The sequence below is a fragment of the Mesoplodon bidens genome (genome assembly GCF_964165515.1).
Source record: "Mesoplodon bidens genome assembly, chromosome: 12".
Classification (NCBI taxonomy): domain Eukaryota; kingdom Metazoa; phylum Chordata; class Mammalia; order Artiodactyla; family Ziphiidae; genus Mesoplodon; species Mesoplodon bidens.
In genome coordinates, this window is record NC_138168.1 from 46,291,410 (window position 1) to 46,315,980 (window position 24,571).

General features: G+C 44.4%; 1 protein-coding gene across 3 annotated transcripts in view; it reads right to left on the reverse strand.

The window, feature by feature from the left end:
- Positions 1-24,571, reverse strand: part of FYN (FYN proto-oncogene, Src family tyrosine kinase) — a 211,908-nt gene that overhangs the window by 36,984 nt on the left and 150,353 nt on the right. For all 3 annotated transcript variants that reach the window (XM_081251240.1, XM_081251239.1, XM_081251238.1), the window contains 6 exons: positions 18,064-18,321; positions 14,213-14,309; positions 7,489-7,587; positions 4,404-4,507; positions 3,310-3,459; positions 532-696 (listed from right to left, as the gene is read on the reverse strand). In XM_081251240.1, coding sequence (XP_081107366.1) covers positions 532-696; positions 3,310-3,459; positions 4,404-4,507; positions 7,489-7,587; positions 14,213-14,309; positions 18,064-18,310 — 862 coding nt within the window. In that variant the 5' untranslated portion in view covers positions 18,311-18,321. The remainder of the gene's footprint in view (positions 1-531; positions 697-3,309; positions 3,460-4,403; positions 4,508-7,488; positions 7,588-14,212; positions 14,310-18,063; positions 18,322-24,571) is intronic.

Genomic DNA, 24,571 nt, shown 5'->3' on the forward strand with positions numbered 1-24,571 from the left:
CACACTTCAGCGAAACACCCCTGACCCAGCTTCTTCTCCAGAAACAAGGAATCACGTGCAACTTCCCAAGCATCTTTAGCCAATCCAGAAGTTTGTGGGGTACAACTTGATGCAATCACAGTTAAGTTAAAACACAAACCATCAGCTTTCTCTACAGGAAAGGGAATTAATAAAGAAAACACAGTCCTTATAATCCATAATCATGCATGCACTAGGAAAGATGGGAGGTGACGTGCCCTTTACGGTGACACTGAGTTCATTTCACAAACATTTGCAGTTGGAAATGAAGGCATTTGGTGCAGGCTAGAATATTCCTTGTACCATTTACTGGTTTATGAATTGAGGCTCATATAGTAGTATCATTTGAGCCATTTTCCAATCTTGACCAGAATTCTGAAATCAAAATCAAAATTATTAGTAATTCACATTTTCTTCTTGGCCAAAAAGTCTTTATTTTCACCTTCCATCTTTGATGTTTGGGACTTCCCAAACAAGAAAGCTAGTAAATAGAGTAATTGAGTCTCAGCATACCCATCCATACTTCCCCAAACTGCCCATTTCCCAGTCTCTTGATCAACTGCAGGGATTCTCGAGGGATTTCCCAGACATCTTTGGTTTTGACAGATAGATCGGTAAGCCTTGGCATCCCTTTGTGACAGGGAACTACTAGGCGACAGCAGAGGCCTGCGGCTCTCTCTGATGGGGCAGGGACAGCAGCAGGAGGGGAAAAGAAAAGCAAACATGTGAAACAACACTTACAGGTGCACAAACCCAGCCAGCACACAGCGTTACTCAAAACAGTGCTATGTCAGCAGAGAACTACACACGTCTTGGAAGATTAGACACCACACGCTGAAACACGTTCGTTGGAGGTAGAATAGAGGACGTTTTATATTTGGATGACTGCGTACCCCCAGGTCTAATAGAGTCTATATGTATATACAGATACAGACCGCTTTGGTTTCTGTGCTCACTGACTAAGAAAAATGTTTTCAGCCCAACGTGCTAATAACATGTCTTCCGGAACTCTGCAAATACCTCCGCTGATTTCAAAAGGCACTTCTGGACCACAGAGTGTCAGCACAACTGTCTTTTGCCCCTGTCTAATATCTAGGGTTTGGGGATTCTCTTTGCTATGAATATACTTAAAATTGTAACTTCAGTACAGGATTCTTGTACAGAACATTAGACTGTTATAAACTAGTAAGGCTGAAGATTATACCTGGCAAGGGAAAAAAGAGGTCATATTTCTCTAGTGACTTCCCTGGCAGTTTGAACTGACTCTATTCTACCAGTCAGAAACTCTTGCTTTTTTGATTATTTTCCCTTAAAAAAATCTTTATAACAGTCTCCAATGTATAATTTAGGAGTCTGGTTTGAAAGGAGAGAGAATGCAAACTAAAATTTGCAGAAACTCAAGGATGCGAGAGAACTCTATTTCCTATGAAAAAGAGGAAGGGAAAAAGTCGTTATCACTAATAGGTTATTTGGAAGATTTTTTCCCTTTTCGTCTCTCTCTCTTTAAAGAAAAAGCCTTCTAGAACCTAGCAGTGGAAGGGAAAATTGTCTAAATGCCCAGTTAAACATCAGTCAGGTGAGAAAGGTGACAATGGATAAGGAATCAGGGCAGTAACAAAAGCTGCAGAGTGCCTGGCTTGAGGCGGACAGAGCCCCACCAGCTGTACCCCACCAGAGGCCCCTCAAATCCAGGGAAATAAAATGTAGTGTTGCGGCCTTTTCTCCAGGAACCAGCAGCAAGTTCCTTTTTATTCCTTTCTTTTTTGATAGAATCAGGTTCTGAGACATTTAGGCAGGAAATTATTTATGTGTCAATATTTCAAAGGCGTTTTATCGTGTGAAGGAGAGAAAGAGGGAAGAGGAAAAGCCAATATAAAAACAAATCCGTCTCGAGATGGATTTTTTTTTTGAGATTAAAAAATGTCTATTGCTTTTCATATCCCTTCTCTCCTTCCAGCTTTATGATGTTATTAAGGTGCCCTTTCCAACACAATATTTTCAAATGATCCAAACCCTGGGGATCCAGCTGATGTTTGGCTGTAATGAAATATATTTAGGCATTTGAAAAATCCTTACAACATGCAGGCATTCTGAGTATATCACTTAAGCGCAGGGAGATATTCTGCTCCATTTCTCCCAAGTATTTCATTAGAATCCACATAGACAAAAGATACCCCCTGCCCTAATCAACAAGTACTTCAAGTGTTATTAATGTTTTCATTTGTTCATTACTGCCCAGGATCAATAGATAGACATTTCTTATTGCCATTTTCAAAAAACTGCTTTTTTTTGGTGCTAAAAAATTATACACAGGTATTTTTAAATGAATGAGCATAGAGCAATAGCTGAGCCAAGCCATGTACTATTTTGGAGTCTTGTCATTGTCCTGAAGAATAATATAAAATGTATATATGGATCATACAAAAAACTATTGGGTTTAACAGGCTATAGATCTCTATCTGTACACGCATATCCCTATCTATTGGTGTGTACATATTGATATAGTGAGACTGACTTGCTAATCTAGGAAAAAAAGCAATCATTCTAACAACTGCACATAAAACCACCTTCTTTAATAAAATGTACAAATCACACACCTAAATACCTAATTATTGTATGTTTCTAGGAACAACAGACTAGTGGTGATGTCTGGGTGTTAGGACAGAGACTGATCTACTGTTTAAAAGTTTAATCTAATACAATAGCTGTAACAGATTTAGGAGCTGTGGATCATATACGTCTAAGTCTAGTTAGGAAATGGAAGTATTGGTGGGGAAGTAGAACATGATAAATGGATTGTGAAAGTCATCTAGTCATGACAATGAAATGCATGTGCAGCCATTCCCGCTACAGCGCTGAGTGTAAAGTAATGGTAGAAACACAGCACACCCTCTAGGAGGCCCCGTGTAAGTGTTCCCCCGGAGACCACACCCTCTTCCTTCCACAGTTCCTGAATTATATTCTGCAGGGGAACAGGAAGAGATAACTTCTAAAGATTTCAAGATGAAAACAGAAAAACAAACAGCTTTTAAAATTTAACCTATTGCTTTCTACTTGGGGAACGTGAATGGTATAATCTTTTGACAAACATATGGAACTAATAATAACTATGGAGGAAAAAACAGTGATAGAACCTATTCGGTCAAGCCCCACCTTGAAGGGCTAGCAAAGAAAAATGTTTTCCTAGTGCCTTTGTATATATTTGTCGTACCTCTTTCCCCTTTCCCGCTCTGTGCCCACCCATACCCTCCAGCATCCAAATGGTTAGCAGCCAGTTAGAATTCAGGTTACCTGAGTAATGTTGTACAAGCTGCTGAAGTGTTTCAAACTGGGCCCGGGTGGTAATATAGTATCCACCGTTGTCAAGTTTGCGAATTTTATAATGTTTGACATGGTCTCCTTTCATATCATCCCAGTCACGGATAGAAAGTGAATAGGCACCTGGGAAATGTGCAAAGCATTAGCAGCTCCAATCATTTTGAGTACCAATTTGTTTTTTGGGTCTCATTTACTTGAGTATTCTGATTAATAATTATCAAGAGGAGACACACACACACACTTCCACTCAGTAACATAGGAAGAAAACACCCTTTTCCTGCAAATGTCAGAAGATTAGCAATAAAATGATTCTATCCTTGAGAATGAAAGCTCTCTGGATTTTTTCCTGTGATACTCTGTTCAGTACACTTGTGCTGGTGAACGTGGCACAGACCCAACTCCCCCCGGGCAAGATGAAGGGAAGCACAGATGTTCACAGCTGAGATTGCTACCCTAGTCTCCATTACCCACAGGGCATCACAGAGGCAGGGGTGGCGTGTACTGAAGAAATCTAAGGACTGTTTCTCTAGCATTGAGCTTCCAATTCTTGCTTCAGAACACTTTTCACAGTAGCAGATAACTAGTGTCTGGTATATCAAGCTAGAAGGCCACTGCTCTTTTTCTTTGGCCCAGCTCCTCTACTGGGTTCTAATGAGTTGTTACATAATGAGAATGCCAGCAGATGGAGGAAAAGAAGTCCTCGGTTGTGGAAAAAACAAAAGAAATGCAAAAAACAACCTGTGTGATTGGTGCCTGAGGAACTAAGAGTTTCAGAAAATCCTAATTCTAAAGGACTTCTGAAGATTCTATGATCTTGCATGCCTGGAGAAGTGGTCCCAGCCCCTGTTTCTGGGGGGAAGGTCTTGATTTTGAGCCTCTGTAGTCCTTTTGGAACTGTCTGCAGTTCTAGAGCCTGGAGGGGAAACTGAACATAGGACTCTGCTCACAAGGCAAGGAGGATACGTGCCATTTAAATAACCCTTGTACATTAGAGTTAAGCCTTTCATCCCCTCTGACTAATCCACAGATTTGAATGACAAGCCAACTTCTTCAACTCGTTACCTTACCTTTGGTGGTTTCACTCTCACGGATAAGAAAGGTACCTCTTGGGTTTCCAAAGGACAAAAGCTGTCGCTCAGCATCTTTTCGGCCAAGTTTTCCAAAGTACCACCTTTAAATGAGATCAAGGGAAGGAAATGTTTTATAACATTCATTTGCAAAAATGGAACGGCATCAGCTCCTCTGCCCGTGAATCCTCCTCACCTCCGATTCCATCCTTAACCGCACCCTGTGTAGTTTTCCCTAGCCGCATCTAATTCCCTTTCAATCTATTCCTGATTCCATCCCTAATCCATCTCCTTCACTCCTGAAAAACGATCAGATTTGAATTGCAGGTTATTTTTCTTTCTTCCAGAGATGACAGGAACTGGTGGGTTTGGGTTAAAAGTGCCACCCACATGCATAAAAAGAGAAACCCAAGACCTCGTTTTGAAATGGCAACTGCAGGAGACCCTTCCCACGCACCTCTACAAGACCCTGGATTTCTGAGCATAATTACAACCCTTGGGAAATAACAAAACACAGTCTTAGTGTCTATAAAGATCATTAATCAAGCACTGAAAAAACGTCCGTCAGAATGGACAAAGAACAAAGACACGGTATTTTCAGTAACTTCCTACTTACAGGAACTCTGAAAGAAAATGGTCAAGACTACCCCTAATTTGAGATGACTGCTGTCCCTGGATGCCTGTTTCTCTTTTCTTCCTGTCCAGCAGGGGTGAGGACTTGGATGGGATGGATAAAAGGCAACTGCTGCATGGCGGGGCTGTGACCTGCCGCACGTGAGCTCTAGCACAGCTGCAGGCAGGTTACTGCGTACAGTCAACCAGCAAGTCCTTAAAAACACTCAGTGTCACAGACGTGTTCATACTCTCCCTGTAATGACACTCCCGTGCCACTTTAGGAGGCATCACATCACCCGCCGACCTTCCTTATTCATCTTCACCTCCCCCTGTACCCTCCAGCCCTAAGCACTGCCTGGCACTTGGGTAACGTTTCTGCACCAGGTGCTGAGCGAGCAGCAGGTGCTCCAAGAGCCCCAGGGAGAACCTGGAAGCGTTCCACCGGAATCTGTGCACAGGAACAATTTTTAGAATATTTGACTGTGAAAGGATCCAGTTTCTAAAATGAAATTTCAATTCATTATACTTGTGCATAGCTATTATGTGTTCACTATCAAATTCTTTTGTGAATGAAGGAGCTTCCCTGAAGATAAGAAAAGACACGCTGCATGCCAGCTCCTCAGTGACTTTTAAAGGCACAAGATTGCAACAATCCTAACCTAGTGCTAGGTGGTATAAAGGGAATTACACCAATTATTTGTGAGAAATAACTTTCTGGGTTTGTATCAATAACCCAATTAAAATGCAGTGTAAATAGGAACAGTGATGAAAAGAGAACCACTGGAACAGTGGAGTGTACTAAAATAATTGTTATTTTAAGATAATGGTAATTAATTGCATATGTAAAACCATAGGTATTATTTTTTAAATGCTATTTTATTCTTTAAAAACAAAGTACTTAAAAAACCTGACCATTATAAATGTAACTTAACTATATTGTGGGTAGGATCCCAGTTAAGTCAAAGTAATGCTGCATTTTGGTGGTACCTTTTATTCTGAAAGAACACAAAGATGTTTGCAAATCTGCCCTAAAAAAAAGATTCAGTACGGATTCCTTTATTCACTGATGATGAAACACACTCACTGAGGGAAAAAAGGAGCTCAGAACCACTGAGTATTTGAGAGTGGGAAACAAAACAGATCTTCTTAGAGGAAATACAGGGGAATTAAAGACAAGAGAGCAATCCCATTGGGGATCTGGCTGGGGTGTGGAGTCTAATCCTCCCTGCAGTGCTTAAACAAACCCAGGGCATATCAAATATCAGAGCCAAAGCTTGGGCTGCGTGGCTGACTTTTCTCAACTACCTTTCTGGTAAGTCAGGCCTGCCCCACCGAGCAGGAGAGGCAGGTCCCCAAGCTGTCAGGGGGAAGGCCCGGGTCTCATATTTGGGAGATCCTGTTCCACCTCTTTTCCCCTCGGTTCAGAGGTTAGGGCCGCTACAGAAGCCATTCTGACAGTTCTCCACTTTGGAAGTGCCAATGAATCCCCACAGGCCAGGAGGAGGAACCATGGCTGTCCCTTCTAGAATTCCCTCAGCCTATCGACCACCTTCCGAAACTGCTGTCAGTGAAATCCTTGGGCTAACTGTTAGTCACGATCTGCTATGAAAGAAACCACCCGAGACCTCACATCAAAGGAAAGGACCATTGGACATGCATCACCACGGGATTTCCCGAGTGGTAGGATACACTGCATGTGAGTTACTCCTACCTGTGGTGTGGACAGTATGTCTTTTCAGCACCCCTCTAACATTTCTGATTACATCGAGGAGAAGAAGCTCAAATTGATTTTTAATAATTACTTACACACTCCCCTTTCTCTCTCTCTCTCCATCCCTCCCTTCTTCCCACCCCTCTCCTCTTTTCTTCAGCAGACTGCAGGCTTAAATCCTTGGGTTGGCAATAATACATGCTCTAGCTAGAATTTCATCACTTTCTTATGGTTATTTCTATCTATGGCAAGTAATATTGGGTTTCCATTTAAGGTACTAATATAAAGTTTCTTCTCAAAATAAATGTTTTTTAAAAGTGAGCAGGCCTGGGCTTCCCTGGTGGCGCAGTGGTTGAGAGTCCGCCTGCCGATGCAGGGAACGTGGGTTCGTGCCCCGGTCCGGGAAGATCCCACATGCCGCGGAGCGGCTGGGCCCGTGAGCCGTGGCCACTGAGCCTGCGCGACCGGAGCCTGTGCTCCGCAACGGGAGAGGCCACGACAGTGAGAGGCCCGCGTACCGAAAAAAAAAACAAAAAAACTGAGCAGGCTTTAAGAAAAATATTAAGTTAATAAGGGTACAAGTATTATCCAGATGTGGCAAAAACCATGGCGTAGAGCCTGGGAGACAAGCAGTGCCACATCCTTTCCCCCCTTAATCGCTCTAGTGAACTACTTCTCCCACTTACACAATGTTAATGGCACTAATCAGGGCAACTAACTTTTAAAAGCAAGTAGTTAAGTGAAAACAACAAAACATACTCTTCTGCCTGGATGGAGTCAACTGGAGCCACATAATTGCTGGGAATGTAACCAGTCTCTCCAGTTGTCAAGGAGCGTGCTTCCCACCAATCTCCTTCCCTGCAGGGAACAAAGAGAAAAGGAAGTGAGTATGTCGACCATTTCAATGTTTTGCAGTCACAGACTCTGTGTTGTAAGAGCATAGGACTGTCTCCTACTCATTCTACTACCAGATTTCTCCAAACTCCAACACAGCCTTCTGTGAGGGTCAAACGGTTACAATCTGCGTCAGTGCAGAGAGGAAGCCAGTTTTGTCTCTCATCTCTTGCTTTATTTATGAATTCAGAATGTAGGACCCTGGCCATGAGGGGGCTCTGGTGGGGGAGAGGGCGTTTTGCTTGGTAAGTGTCTCCAACTTACATAGAGGGGAAGGGAACTCAGCCCCCGCCTACTTAAGAAAAACATTGTAACAACAACAAAAGTGTAATTATGTGAGGTGACAGATGTGTTAACTAACCTTCTTGCAGTAAACATTTCACAATACACGTGTCAATCCATTACACTGTACACCTTAAACTTATACAATGTCGTATTTCCAGTTATATATCCATAAAGCTGGAAAAAAACAAATAAAGCATGCACTGCTAATCAGGCTAACAGTCTCTATCTCATCCCCTGTCCCGAGGCAACCAACATCCTAGTACCTCTGGAGAGATGCAAGCTGCTGGCTTTAGCATTATTTTGTCAGCCATTAAATGATTCGAAAGAAAGAAGGAAAGAAAAAAAAGGGAGGGAGGCAGGCAGAGAGAGAGAGAGAGACAGACAGAAAGACGGACAGCAGACAGACATTATAGTTGCATATCACCTAAGAAAGGAAGCCTGTTAGGAGGCCGGTTAAGAGATGAAGGCGCTTCGAATACCTGCCTTGTTTGCTCTCAAGAAAATGGGTAGAAGAATAAAGCCTACAGTAGGTTACGCCTTGCTCAGACATTTTCTCCCTGAGGTTATTTCATCAAGTATTGACAGCGCTGCTCTGAGTCTGAAGGGTAGGAGAGGAAGGGTGGGTGTATCTGTGTGCGTGCAAGTGCACGCAGAGAATGAAAACTCGCTAAGGGGATGAGAGTCTTAGTCCCACCACTCTGCGTAGCTCGGTGTTCCAGCGACAGCATGGGCTCATCTGTGGGGCTCTCAGCGCTGCGGGCAGAAGGATGTGAAAGGGGGGCTAGAATACCACCCTCGGCTTGCAACAGATGAGTAGATTAAACGGTTAGAGTTCATATGCTCAGACTCACATAGCTGCATGTGACAGAGAGCAGGGGAGGAGTGCGTGCCTCTTCCCATCAGCAACGGTTAGCACGTATGTGGGGCTGTAGCTCTGACCTGACAGTGCTGCAGAGCCCTCCACCGGCCTGCGGTCAGGAGTGCAAGGGGGAAGCGAGGATGCACTGCCCCTGAGTAGGTGGAGACCTCCTAGACTTCTGATCACCAGAAGCCCAGCACCTTCTCTCCTTCCTTTTTTGGTCCTTGAAGGCAGCAAGAGAAATCCCAAGCTGTTTTGTTGCTGTGTTTTTTTTTTAAATCACTTTTTCGCTGGGCTGTGTGTCAAAGCCCTCAGACAGGGAAGAGAAATGTTGGCTTTTGGCCCTGGTCAAGATCCTCCCCAGACTGATGCAATTAGGTAGAGGATAACCAGCCTCCATATTAAATGCAAGCCTTACTCCAGTGACCCATCCTCTAAAGACTGATTCCGAGCGAGGTGACGATGAGCAATGACTCCATATAGGATTTAACGCAGCGACAGACAAATGCGGACGAGCCCACATGTGCTACAGGGGCAGCTGCGGGAAAGCGTCAGGTGGCACGAGTAGCACAGAATAGCTCACAAGGAGACAGGGCGCTGGCAAAGGCTTTAAAACACTTATGTTTCAGTTGGTTTTTCAGTCTTTCTTTTGTTACCCTATTACATTTAAACAAATCAATCAAAACAGGGAGATGATTTTCCCCAGAAAGTCTCTTATTAATAACCTTAAATTTAGTTTATGTCCAGATTTTTATTATGAAATAATTTATACGTACCAAAGACCGTATGTACAGATGAACACCTGTGAACCCACCCCCCCAACTTAAGAACTAGATCCATCCAGCTGTGTGGAATCTACCCTGTGTTGCTCCCCTATCTCGTCCCTCTGCCTTTTAGGTTCAAATCATGAAATTAAAAATGCTAACATTTAAACAGTTTGTATTGGGTTCATTTCTACATCCTCCAAAAGAATACATGCAGTTATAAGTATATTATCTAAGAACATATGTGGAAGTTTGCTTTTTTCTTTAAACACGGCAGGCGTTTAAGGAAATTGCTTTCTAGCCATGATCTTCATTTTAATGTGTTAACATTTTTACTGCTCTGAAATTCCACTAGATGGAGACATTTCATCATAAAAAATAACCGTACCGATCACCTCCAGCCTTTCTTTTCTTTTCTCTCTCTCTCTCCCTCCCTCCCTCTCTCTCTCTCTCTCACATACACACACACACACACCTGGGAAATCTCCCAAACAGTGAGTAAAATATTAAGTACTTGCAGCAGAGGCTTATTTTTTTTACTGCAAGATAACCTTCACTGAGTTAGCTCTAATTGATTTAAATTTAAAAAAAAAGTCACCTATCAATTTGGGGGTACACGGAAATGTCGTCTGGGGCAGGAAGCCAGTGCACTTTGCTGCAGGTTGTGACAGCCCAGTCTTATTCAGGTGACATGGTATTAATGAAGTTATTTCCATTTCAAATCCAGCATTAACTATCTCATTTTGGTCTTGCCACCTAAATAGTTTAGCACAGATTAGAATCCAACTATCAGACTGTTCAAAAGTCCTGTATCAGGAATTCATGATTTTCTCTTAAGTGACTCCATTAATCTCACAAGGGTTTTCAGTTACTCATGAGAAACTGAGAAAGATAAAATCCTTTTCTCTTTTTTGAGGCCATCCAGGGTCACTTTCTCCATCAAAGGAGCTATGTATGGGGTGACAAGGACACAATGTATTATGTAGTAAAACTCACATGTTGTGTCCAGACAGGCTGGTACAGACTCAAGACATCAAAAAAGCCTTTTAAGCAAATGAAAAAATCATTTGTTTAATACGTTAGGAGCCCAATTCACCTACAAATAAATAATATACTCTATACAATTTATTCACCTTGATTTAGGAAAATAGGATCTTTACTGTGCTTTTTCTTTCTTTACTTGAGTTACTAGGAGTAATTAGTATTATTAAAGCTACATTCCTTGAAACAGTTCTTACAGTCCAGCTATTTCATTAATTCAGAGTTGGTGAGATTTTTCTTCAACTGTTATCTTGCTCTGATTCAAATATATGATTTAAGCCCTGCCTCTGGTTTAGAAGAGCTTTTAAGTTTCCGAAACAGCTTCCCCTGTGGCTCTAATGTAAACACTGAGTAAAAGAGCCTCTTCCCAATTCCCAGAGTTGCTCAGGGATGGCTTGTGGCCCCAGGAGCTGGGAGTCTGGAGCCCCGATGGAGCCAAGAAGTGACATTTGCAAACAGAAGTCAGCCTTGATCTATGGAGCTGTGGAGCATTATTATAAATGCTGGATTCTTTCTAAATTTGGTCACTGCCCATCTTACTCTCATAGGGCATATCCATAACAATGTTGTCAAATGTTTAGATGGGCTCTAAACCAGATTTCTTCTTATCACAATGAAAAGAACTTTAAAGGAGTCACTACCCTAGGCAATGAGCACTACTACTCCATGCTGTGTAAAATGTCTACTATATTTTAGAGTTGCTGTTTCTAGGTGGTACATCACTAGTCATGAAATGTGAAAACAGGGAATAAAACAGATGAATTCACATATTCAAAATGGGTCAAGTTTAATAATGTCCAAATTCCCTACACTGAGCCCCTACACCAGGTCCATGAAGGACCTCCCATCCCCATGGTGGGAAGCAGTGCCGTCGGCTCCGGGCATGGGCACACGTGCATTATCACATGGTTTATGCTGCACTGTGACACACAAAAGCCAGCGCTGTGGCCTCCAGTTCCTGCCTCTTGACAGGGAAAGGAGCAGGCGGACCCACACTAGGAGGTGTGGCAGCTGCCCCAGGGAGAACACAGCCCTGTCCCTCCCTCTCTTTCAAGGGATGAGAGCCAGGGGCTGGGAGAGGCACCGGCAGGGGCAAGGAGACACATGCCATCTGGTTCTGTACTATTGCTTTGTTTTTCCTTCATGATTTTCTCTTCCCTGTTATTACCCTTGACTTCAGGATATGGTGCTTGTTACGAAAACCCTATTTCCACGCCATAACCTTGAAAAGGGGCATTTAAATGGCACGTAGGATGAGAAATTCCACTGGCAAGAAGGAATAACATTAAAGGGATAAAAAGTCTTTGTAATACTGTCTCCTAACAGAACAGGGTCAGAGGTTCAAAAGCCTTCTGTAAACATTAATGGCCATGCACGCAAATCATGAAATACAGATTGAGGCAGGTCGGGTCTTCCTCGAATGTTTCTCCAAAAGTCCAATCGGAGGCCACTCTGGATCCTATCCAGATTAACAAAGGAAGAAGTCACAAATTTGGTTTGGGCAAGGACTGGCTTTCCAAGTGCCCTGCAACCCAACATGTAAATCCATGTGCAGTGTGGAGAAAACCTAAGAAAAGCCATGTATGGTACCTCCTACTATTCCTTAATTCTTGCCTTTTAGAAGTTACAAACTGATTGAAAAGTTCTAACCAACCTTGGCATTTAGGAAATACTGCATAAAATTGGGAGGGGAAGGAGGGTGTATTTCGGAATTCAAAGTTAGTAGACTCTGACAAGAAGCATTCATCTGAGCATCAAATTAACAATAAGGAATCATAAATTGGAAGAGATCAAAGCCAAATCCCCCCTCCCCCATTTCCCTTCAAACCTTCATGTAACTCCAATAGTTCAGTCCCCTCTGATGTGGGCCTTTCCAACACTGAACCTGACACTTCACTCAGGATGCCATCCCCGCATCTGACCCTTGGCTTTGCCACCTGCTAGCTCCGTGCACCCAGGGAGCTCCCTAACCTGAGCCTCTGGCTCCTCCTATGTCAAAAGATGACTATGAGACACACCTCAGACAGTTGCTGTGGAGAGCAAATGAGAACCTTTGCAGCTTAGCACATGGCTGGCACATAAGGAGCCTTCAATAAATGGCAGCTCTTTACTATGCTTAAAATAATTCCTTTGGCTACAGGAGGAGGGCTCGTGGGGGGCAGGTAATGTTCTTTTTGATCTGGGTGCGTGTTGCACAGGCATGTTTGGTTTGTGTAAATTCTGCAAATGGTACACTTTTTAAAAACTGTGGTAAAATATGTATCACATAAATGTACCACTTTAACTGCTAAGTTAAGCGGCCTTACTGTGCGAGCACCACCCTGCACAGTTTTGATCCGTGCACTTGACCCTATGCATTTAAATAAAGAGTTAAAAAAATCCCACCCACCCCCCTGTTCATGATGACAATAATATATTTAAAAATAACCCTGTAACTACGGAGACAGTGCCTTCTGATGTCTGGAAGAGTCACTGTCCTATTACGGGAGGAATTCCATTCTTGCCCTTGAAAGGTGGTCCTGAGAGTTGGGGGCATCCTAGGGAAGGGGTGGGTTCTACAAGGAGGCAGTTTTCAGGGCCTGAGGCAGTTCCCTGTTCTAAGGACCACTCCTCTTTCCTGGGATGGGTGGGGTGAGCAGGGCTGCCTCTCACCTGCCCTTGGAAAAGCTGAAGAGCCAGACTTCGGGCCCTTCCACCACCATGAAATCCAGTTGGCTCAGAGAGCAGAGGGCAGAGTAACCAGACCTAGCAGCACTGGAGAACTTCCTGGTGGGCCCTCAGCCTCCAAGTGGCATTCTTTCCCAGCCACTGGGGGGAGCTCACGAGGGAAACTTGAGGTGTTGGGGAGAGGGCCTGACTTGCACACATGGGACACCACCATTTTCTTTGGAGCCTGGATTTTTCTGGAGGGCCCCCAACTGTGCACACTGCCTTAACCCAACAGACATAATATTTAAAAACTATAGGGAAATCTGACCCATATTTACTCTCCCTAAAGGAAGTATTAAATGGAGGATTTGAAAAATGAGTGATTCTCACCCTTGACATTTCCCCATTGCCTGCTTAACTGCTGTTTCTACTGGCCACGTTGAAAAGGCATGCTTGTAGTCATTCTCGAGTGGGCAAAATCACTTCTCCTTCCATCTTACAAAGATTTCAGTCACTTGCAAATTTTCATTATGGAAAATTGCCTCCACAGGCTTCACCAATGGGAATATTTAGCAGTTTTGAAAATGGAACTTGTTGCCAGCCTTACATGAGGCTAGGGCAACATGTGAAATTTGAAGAAAACCTCCAGGCAAAGAGAGGCTAATGTGGCTAGGCCAGCCTCCTGCCAATCATCTGAAACTAGATTTGTAGAGGGCGAGGCTGGTGCTTTTACAACCTTTAAACCAAAACCATCGACTCTCATCAGCTTCTATGATATCTTCCAAAAAGCTCCCTGGACATACAGCGCCATAAAATACTGCACTGGTTCATCAACTCTTCTTTCCTCAAGTTAAGTTGCTGAGAATTAATGAATTGATTAGTAAGTGTTCTCTTAGCATTTCAGAGACCTGAAAAGGTGCAGACTGCTAGCACAAGAATTGTGGCCCAGTCTGAAAGGAATGCATGCTTCCCTCTCCCTCTCCAAACTTACGAGCTGTTCAATATTTGAAATTTTTCTCCTTTGTGAAAACTCAGGTCATCTTCCGTCCGTGCTTCATAATCGTAAAGGGCCACAAACAGGGTCACTCCTGACAAAAACAAAATCAAAACGGGAGAGATTATTACACCAGGGGAAATTAATTCCAAGAAATTAAATCTTCACTAAAACCTCATTCTCGAAATTTACCTCTAATCAGTGCTGATAACATGACACAGTGTTGTAATTGTGTGAAACTAGAGTCACAAGCTGAATTTATGTCTTGGTCTTTGTAGGGGAAGCATTATTTGATCCAACTAAAACCCAGAGTTGAAGGACTTCTCTCTGTACACTTGGAATGAGTCCTTGGGAAGAGATGGATATTGATATCACGGCCACAACCAAGGGGCAGCAGCAACATTGTACTTCAGATTTGCAGGGCTCTGCAGCAATGACAGACGCTCTTTACCCCACACGTTCTCCTCCGTGCAGGAGCCCGCATCAGGTCTGGGTAAAATGGACTACGCTTTCCCTCGGCATAACAGGACACGGAATGTAACAGGAAACTCCTTCTGCAGCCCGGGCACTGAGAAGACCCTCTCCGTACATGTTCACCCCATCAGAGGATGTCTTGCCCTTGGCACCTGCCAAGGCCATCAGGACTCCCTCTCTCTGGCTCTCCTTCCACCATGGACTCACCCCTCCCCGCATGACTTGTCCTCACTCTTCCTCACCTGGCTGACGTGCCACAGTGGCCTTTCCTGCCTTGCAGCGGTTTGCCATCAACACTGAAGAACGTCCAGTGTTGCATTTGGCCTAGAACTCTGCCTACCATGTGGAGGAAGTCCTAAGCCAGCCCGCAGGGGTTTTCACCTCCTGGTGTTCAGGCCCTTGTGCAATCCCCTCCCTTTGAGTGTGGCTGAACCCAGTGACTTGCTTCTAACCAACAGAACATGGCAAAGGTGATGGGATGTCCCATGAATGATTACGCTTCAACTTCAAAAGACGGTGGCCTCTGTCTTCCGAGCAGACTCTCTGGATTGCCGCTTTGGCTTGATCACTCTGATGAAGCAAACTGCCATGCTGGCGAGGCCCACACGACAAAGAACTGAGGGTGGCCTCTGGCCAACAGCCAACGAGGAGCTGGGTCCTGCCAACACGCCGTGAACTTGGCAGCAGCAGACCCTTCTCTGATGGACGGCGAGAGGACCACAGCCCAGCCAACACACCTTGACTGCAGCCTGTGAGAGACTCTGAAATAGAGGCCCCGGCTGAGTTGTTGCTAGATTTCTGACCCACAGAAACTGTGGGACAGTAAACGTGCATCCTTTTAAAGCTGCAAAGTTTTGTGATAATTTGTTACGCAGCAACTGATAACAACTACATCCCATTTCTCTGCTCTCTGGATTCTCATTTTGATTTCCACACACCCCAAAGTGCCTAATGTGGCCTGAAGAACGCACACCATGGGTTCTGCGTTTCACCAAGCTGCCGTTTTGCTGTGTTGGTAGTTCCAAGGGAACAGATGTGCCGGGGACTATTCAAGAACTGGAGGGAGAGAGGGGGCTTGACTGTCCACCCCATCCCAAGTGGGACTTCCTGCAGGAGGGGTGGCACGCAGAAGGTCTGACCATGCAAAGCAGCAGGTCTCATTTGACAAAGGGCAAAACGTTTCAAAGATTTCTTTGAACAATTAGAAAGGAGACTGGCTTAAAACAGAGCCTGTAAGGCCATGCCTATCCTCATTTAACACTCGGTTAACAGATTCCCTTCAGTTCAGAATTTAAAAACAATCCTAAGCTCCACCGTGTGGAAGACAAAGCACAGGAGGATGATACTTCCACTTGCCCACTGTCTCCCTGCATCACTCACTGGGTGTTTTTATCTTCTAGGGATGGAGGGAAGAGTCAAAGGAGGTCACAGGGATGCACAGACCCTGTTCCTGGCCTTAAAGCACTGAAAGCAACGTTGAGGAGAAAGACAGGCATATATGATAAAGCCAAATAATTCAGGCAGAAAAGTCCACCCACATTTGCGAGTATTGTTTTAACTTTCACATCTCATAAGGGATCGGATGCCCTCTTATACTAACACTGTCCCTGACGGTGTTACAGACCCACACGTTCAAGGCAAGGAGCCCTCTCTAGTGCCTTTATGAATGATACCTGCAGACACAGGATTCATATCCAGCATTCATGAGTAAATGCACAAGCTCAGTGCCTGTGTCAGCAGAATTCAGAGTCCGGCTGGCAAAGCACTTGTCTTCTCCCAGCAGGCAAAGGGCACGTGTGCTGGGGGCATTTCTGGCTCCTTGCTTCCTCCAGCATCCTCCAGAGACAGACGTCCCTAGACCACCTGACGGCCTCTTTCCTTCCGCCCTCCATTCCAGGTGCCTCCCAGGAAGGCTGGAAGGATGAGTAAGTGTGCCCAGCCTTCAGTCACCCCTGCAAGGCCTGCTTTAAAGGAAAAACTAGATTCACCGTAACGTAAGGGTGAACATAAAATATTTTTTCTACCGAGCAGAGTGTGAAGTGTTGGCAGAACAGAAGTAGTTAATGGCCCAAAGCTCTGGGTCAGGTTCCCTTCATATAAGTATACTGTCGCGTTGGGTGGAGAGGGAAGAAAACATCTGCGGAAGCCTCGGCAGTGCCAACTCCCAAGGTAAGAAGGCACAACGGGTTGTTACTTAAGACATCCGCTCCCAGATGAGCTGGCAGCATCATGGTTGATGTAGATTTTTAAAAACTTTTGTACTAAACAAAACAATTTTGGAACATATAATGTCAAGTATCTAGTTACCATGGTTCACATACTGGGAGAGGCTTTGGAAGACTAAGGATGCATGAGATAACTTACAACTATTTCAGAAGACATATGTCTGAGAACGTAGGCCAGATATTTTACAAAGTTATTAGCTAAGTCAGCAAATGCACATGGCAGTGAAACACAGCCTAGGGAAAGAGAAAGAAACCTAAAAGAAATATGACAAGATTCCTTAAGGATACATAAGATTTGATTTTAAAATACAAAAGATACATGAAAATACTGGAGGGCTGATAAACTCTGCCATATTGAAGATGATGGGAGCATCAGAGAAGGAATCAATGAAGACAAATGGCCAAAAAATAATGTGGCCAAATGGCCTCACCAGCTGGGAAGCGACAGGCAGGCTGAAGGTTAGGCAGCTGAAAGGGCAGGTACTATCCTGTAAGTGCTCTTAACCGGTGGATGCGGGGAAGGAGTGCTTTCACATTTGGAGAACTCAAAACATCCATACTCAGATCCAGTCCTGGGACTTCTGATGTAAAAGACCTGGGATGGGGGCTCAGGCATCTATATTTTGAAAAAGCTGCCTAGTTATTCTGAGCCAGCCAGCCAAGGCTGAGAGCCACTGGCCTCAAGTGACTCAGCAGCAGGTTGTCTCTCGTAACCCTTGCAGGATTCTCACAGACCAGCTACTGGAGTCCCCTGCACCACTGTGGCCAGCACCTAGATTTGTCCATCAACCTTCAGCATTTTTAACAGCCCCTTATCTAGTAGTGGCTAGGCAGAGAGTGATTAAAAACTTAAATGTTGGGCTTCCCTGGTGGCGCAGTGGTTGAGAATCCGCCTGCCGATGCAGGGGACATGGGTTCGTGCCCCGGTCCGGGAAGATCCCACATGCCGCGGAGTGGCTAGGCCCGTGAGCCATGGCCGCTGAGCCTGTGCATCCAGAGCCTGTGCTCTGCAACCGGAGAGGCCAGAGCAGTGAGAGGCCCGCGTACCGCAAAAAAAAAAAATAAATAAAAAACTTAAACGTTGAATCCTCAGTCAAAGGAGCACAAACGTTCAACTGCCAAAAGATTTAAGAGCAGCTTAATCCTGACCTGTTCCTCCTCTCGTACGCAAGGTCCCAGTATGAGACGAAGAGTTCACACCCCCAAAGACGGTGAGTCCTTGGCCCCCGGCTGCGTGGAAGTTGTTGTAGTTTGGGATGGAGGTCACGCCGAAGCTGGGGTAGTGCTGAGGAGTGGGGTCTGTGCCATAGCGGTACCCGGAGCTCTGGTTCAGGCTGCCATCCCTCTCCTCCGTCAGTTTTGTTGCTTCTTTATCCTTACATTGCACACAGCCCATTATCTAAATTCCTGTTGAAAACAAACAGAGGCACATGAACTTGGATGCTCCCTAGTGGCTGGGTTGCTTGACTATTAAAGAGGAATCATTTATAAAGCTCACTGTTGGATATTTCAGGCCTAGAGGGGCATGAAAAGCGGTGGCTATGGTTGACGGCTGGAAGCAATGTCAGTGCCTTTCACTTGACAATCACATTTGTTCCCCATATGCTCCGGGCAATGGGATCAATACAGAGTACAATATTCACCATGCAGCATTTTTCCTCGCATGAGGTCTGCACCCTTACGCTGCTGTAATATCACACACCTGCCTAAAGACCGTCCAATACTACTAACTTATGCTTTTCTCTAGTTACCCTAAAAAGTAGTGTAAGCTTTCAAAAATGAGTGCATGCAATATTAGAATAAAAACTTCCATCATGGCAAAGGAAATCTAAAGAATAGGGTGCAGGAGTGTTGGAAAAGCCAGAAGACAGCCCCTAAGTAGCTCACTGTACTTCTTCATTCCTGGGTACCCATTCTTCAGGCACACACTGGGTAAATTTTAAGCAATAAGATGATGGTAAGTATCAAAATTAAGAAATAATTACTGGATGAAAAAAATACAATTGACAGAAACTAAGAGGTCTGAGTATATTTGCAGGATGTCACGATAGCCTACAGTAACGAAATCATTTAAACCTGCTAATTAACTTTTCAAATTTCCATTAGCTTTTGACATCTTTCAGAAACATTTAAAAACTCATTCCCATGTTCTAGAATTAGTGGTGAATTCAAACTTGAGTCACTGTCACCCCAGCCTCCTTCAAACCAAACCTACTTCTTCTGCGCTGATCTCAGTAAATGGCACCACCAAGGTGTGCAAGTCAGAATCCTGAAGCACATCCTTACTGGCTCCTCTTTGCTTACTTTTCAATCTTCCTGTCTCACACTCTACTATCCAAACTTGCCTAACTTCTCAGTTCGTCAAAGGTTCTATTTTTCCCACTCACCTTTCGTCTTTGGAACATGGCTCTGAACACTGTTTGCCCCCTCCTCTTTGATACACAATATATCCTTCATGTCTCAGTCAAGACGCCACTTCCTCTGCAAAGCCGTCTCTGATTTCCCTGCCATCCCCCAGGCTGGGGTGGTGCTCTTCCTAAGTGCTCCCATGATATCTTGACTTCCCTCATTACGGCATCTATTGCGCCATATTAAAAATGGCCTGTCCACTTGTCTCATTGCTCAATAGACTGCGAGTTCCAGGAAAGCAGGGCTCTGTCCATTTCTGTCATAGCTATATTGCCAATGCCTGGCACATAGCACGTGCTCAATAAACAGCAATTGAATGAGTGAAGATTCTCCAGCCCACTGTTTCTCTTTCACCCTTTCTTTCTCTCTGCATGAAGGTCAACTCTTCTTCCAATAATTTTTATCAGCAGTGTGCCCTGTGTTTTGAATCTGTTGGCATGAGTGAGAAGTAAAGAAGATTCAAAAATGGAAGGTGAGTTGGTTAAATGACCCCACTTTGGACTGCAATGTCCTGTAATACCCTGTCCAGCTGACAGCAGGGAGGTAAGACATGCAATGGATGTCCCTGCCAAAATTCTGAAAAGTGGCCCATTTGGGACCAGAGAACCAAATAAGAAATACATGACATCATGTGTAATTACATGTATTCAGTGGGGAGAACACAGCTGGTACAGGATGGGAAGGGACTTGAGGAGGTGAAGGGAAATGAAAAGAGCCAGTTTCTCTATATATCTTGCAAACCAAAATGGGGTTGCCACATCAGATACGGAGACTCTTGGGAGGTACTGTTCAGAGCACTGCTTTCCTGCTGGCCGGGGTCATGGAAGCAATATCAGACTGTTTAAAGCCCTCTCACATTACATGTTTCAATAAATACTTACTGAATTTAATGTCGTTAGCTCAGAGTGGAAATGTTTGGAAACGAGCCGCCTGCTGCTTGAGCTGAGCTCACCAAATCTGGAACACATTTACGCGTAAATCGTTCCAGATTAACTTACAGTGTACTGTGTCCAACATGCTCTCTAACTTACGGTAAATGAATATGATTTTAACAAGTTTCCAATAGGAAATGCAAAGTATCTCCAAGGCATGACTGACTGAAGGAGTTTCACCATTTGTTGTTGGTGTCGCTTCATAAGACTGGTAAATATCTTGCTCACTTTACATTAACTCTTCCCTGGCGGAACACTGTCCTGAGCATCTACAAAGGCCAACAGAAGACATGGCTTGTCCCAGGTACTCTTTTCAGGAATTTCACTGATCTGCTTTAGTTAGAGGATGTGAGACCTGAATCACAGAATCACATCATTTATGTCAGTGGTTCTCAGCTGGGGGTGACTTTGCTGTCCATGACCAAGGGACATATTTGGTTGTCACAGCTTGAGGGTAAGGGGTACTGCTGGCACCCGGTGGCAAGAGACCAAGGATGCTGCTAAACATCCTACAATGAACAGGACAGCCTCTAACTACCAAGAATTACCTTGCCCCGAATGTAAATGTGTCAAGGTCAAGAAATCCTGATTTATGAAGAGGAAAAGCATTATAGCTATATCTTTGAAACAGTGTAAGTGCTGTTTCCCTTATATGCATGTGACTGCCTTCCTTAGGAGAATGGGCATGCTGGGAGAAAAAGGCAATTTAAAGAATTGACACAAAAGGCTGTTTTTTTTTCTCTGGAAGTTTGTTCCTTGTGATAGAGGAAAGAATCTAAAACCAATGAGAACTCTCAGTACAAACTACTCTTCCAATTCCATCAAAACAAAACCCTACATCAGAAACTTACTGAAAACAGGACCCTACATCAAACTAAGAAAAAAATAATCTTTCAAAAATCTACTAAAAAAAGTATTACCACTGTAATAAATGCCTAACAGCTTTTATATAATTCTATGAAATAATGGAAGGAAACAAATAGTAAGCTCCTTGGAGGCAGCGATTATTTTTCAGTTTTTGTTCCATCATTGCATCTCCAGTGTCCAGAACAGTGCCTGGAACACAGTAGAAGCTCAATAAATATGTGTTAAATGATTAAATGCAAAAACCCCAAACTCTATCAGAATCATTTTGGAGAAAACAATTCTCTTTTATACCACTTCGTGTGTTTACAATTTTGAGTAAGGAATGTTTCTGCACAGATCTTGTGTACTCTCTTCACTTCATTGACAAACATGAAGAAAATGAAATAAATCAGTAAATGTGGGCTCGGTCATTAAAACTTAATCACAATGAAAATATTTGTATAAGGACTTGTGGTCTTCTTCCTCCCACTTGAGGTGGTCAGACTAACCATTTCCTGATGAAAGAATCAGAAGATGCTATATGAGTTGTACTCAGTGTGACTTCGGGCTCCTTGCCACGAAGCAAAGTTCTGAGCATTCGGGTTAAAATAAAAACATCCTTATTACGTACAGTTCTGTGGTGTGGCTTTTATGGCCTGCGCTGTGGGTCCATCATGAACATATAATGCACTAATACATTTGCTCAAGATCCGTGGGGCACTGGGAAACGCTGAATAATGCCACTTGAAAGTGGGGCCCTGGAGGTACTCTGATCAGTAAATCATACATCATGACCTCATGACCACCGTCCTCTGTGCTTTGCTATGCCTAGAAAAACTGATCAACAGCACTTTGACCAGCAGCATCCTGTTCTTGTGGTGAAGCCCCCTATTATCCAGTTCTTCTGTAAATGGAGGGGCTCTGTTTCTACTACGTAAGCAAAACCTGATTTACTTAAGATTTCCTTCATTTTCTCATATGTGACACGAGAGCATTAAGCAACTCGGGCAGAAATTGCCGAAGAGAGAATCATTCAAGGATTGCCACGTCCCCTTCCTGTGAGCATGCATGATGGACGTCATCAATCATCACAGCACCTTCTGGTGCTACACCACGTGTGGCCTCAGAATCCTTCTTCACATAGCCCTTGAGTGGTTGAGTGAAGCTGACGTGAAGGATGGAATCTATCTGCTACTCTGGGCATAGGCTACTTCAATCCAGAATGAGTCGGGTCACACGTACATGCCCTCCACTGATGCCACAGACCCCAGTCTGGTCTGCTAGATGCACATGAAACACAGATACGCTCACATTTCCTCATAGGCCGATCAATAAAGCAACATCTGTATGCCCAGGTTATAACATCGCAGGACTTGTGAGATTTCAGGTGTGTGAGAGAGCTAGGTATGAGAAAAGGAAAAAGGCCACTGGCAGTCTTCTGCAAAAGCAAATTACTTTCTCTTGAGACACATAAATGGGATGGCAGGAGGAGGAAGGTGAAATTGACAACAAATAACTTTAATCTCAGCCGCGTAAGCACGATGCCTCAGAAACCAGCCTAGGTGGGTGTGGAGAAGTGACGAGCCCTCAAGCATAAGTGGTATCCTTGCTCCCAACAGCCCAGACTCTGGAGAGTGATGGTGAAGCCACACTGGCCTGTGCTCTGATGTGGCATGTTTCCTGGGGCTGTCATTCACTATCCCTTTAGCTGGTCTCTGCTTTACCTGGGCAGGTATCACAATGAAAGGAAAAGAACGAGAAAGGGAACCAAACTAAGAACCTAGAAACCAAACACAAGCAACCCAGATGGGGACAGCTGGAAAAGTATTGAAAGCTAAACTGTAGATAGACTGCACAGTTTCACACACCTCTCTGGGAGAAAAGCAAAAACTGGCAGTTTAACGAGCAAACACCCTTTTCCAGGCAATAGTAATAGCATGAGGCAAAAGGATAAGATGTGGCAGAGACACATCAGAAATGCCTTGACTTCAGCACAGAAGATTCATGGCAGGGGACTCTTGATCCTTGTAAAACCAGAAATACCCACAAGAGTCAACCTGAGGTATTTTGCTATGTTCTCGATAAGGAAAACTAATCCCTTGAAAGTTTAGGGAAGGCTTTCCTTAATTTTCCCCACATAACTACCAGAAGCAGGACATTTAGACACAGAGGAGGGCCTCATTGGTAGCAATGGTAGTTGGGCCACAACATCTGTCACCCCAATGTTTTAGCATTTTCAGTCCTTTACAATGTGGCTTTTCTCTTTGTGGGACCCTGGGTCCTGACACCCCACAGGGAGTGCGGGCAGTGCTGTCTTCTGGGGACAGCCAGGGCAGAGGTGCCAGGGATGACTGGAGAGAAAGCAGGCTGGACCCTCTTTGAAGCACAAACACTCCCCAAGGCCCTGAAGCAGGGAAAAGGTAGCACGCACTGGGATGACATTTGAGAGACGTAAATACTTGAGGCCTGAATACTTGAGGCACAGCATTGGTGCTGGGTCCAGCCAGTGGCCTCAGCTCAGCTATGAAAAAAGAGCACACAGGACTCTGCCAGTGAGGGAAAATCCTCTTTTTGCTGCCAACTGGAAGGAAGGTGTGAAGTACGTGCCTTGCTGAAAAGGTGGTGCGGTAGGCAGGTCGCTAAGGTGTGCCCAAGATTCCCACCTCCAGTGGATAAGCCCTGGATAATCCCTGGGACTCGTGGATGACGGGATCATCGCTGCTGTGATTAGGTTATCTTCTTTGGCACAGTTGACTTTAACAGAAGAGGGATTATCCTAGATGGACCTGACCTCACGAGGTGAGCCCTTGAAAGGGATAGGCTCTTTCCGGAGGAGCAGGAGATTCAAAGTGTGAGAGGCATTCCTTGGGAGGGATAGTCTCCACTGCTGGCTTTGAAGACAGAGGGGGGCTACATGGGTGGCCTCTAGGAGCTGAGAACAGCTCCCAGCTGGCAGAAAGCAAAGAAACAGAGACCTCAGTCCTACAACCACAAGGAAATGAGTTGGGTCAAGAACCCAAAGAAACCTGGAAAGGAATTCTTCCCTAGTCAAGCTTCCAGATGAGAACACTCTCAGTCAATACACTGAATTCAGCCTTGCGTAAGAGCCCAGCCACACTGTGCCCGGACCTGTGACTCAGAACTGTGAGCTGATAAATGGGTGTTGTTTAAGTCGCTAAGTTTGTCATAATTTGTTACACAACAATAGAAAACAAAAACATCTTTTCGTGGGATGGGGCACCACGGAGACGAAGGCTCCAATCTCAGCAGTGATGACCAATATCAAATGAAGGCTCACTGCAAGCCAGGCGCTGTGCTATGTACTGGAACATGTTGTTTCACTAAATTCTCATGACAGTCCTAAGACGTGGGATTTCTGTTTCCCCTCATTTTACAACGGAGGAACAGAGAGGTTTGGGAATTTGTTCACAGCTCAGTCAGGGGTGGAGATGGGATTTGGAGCCAGACAG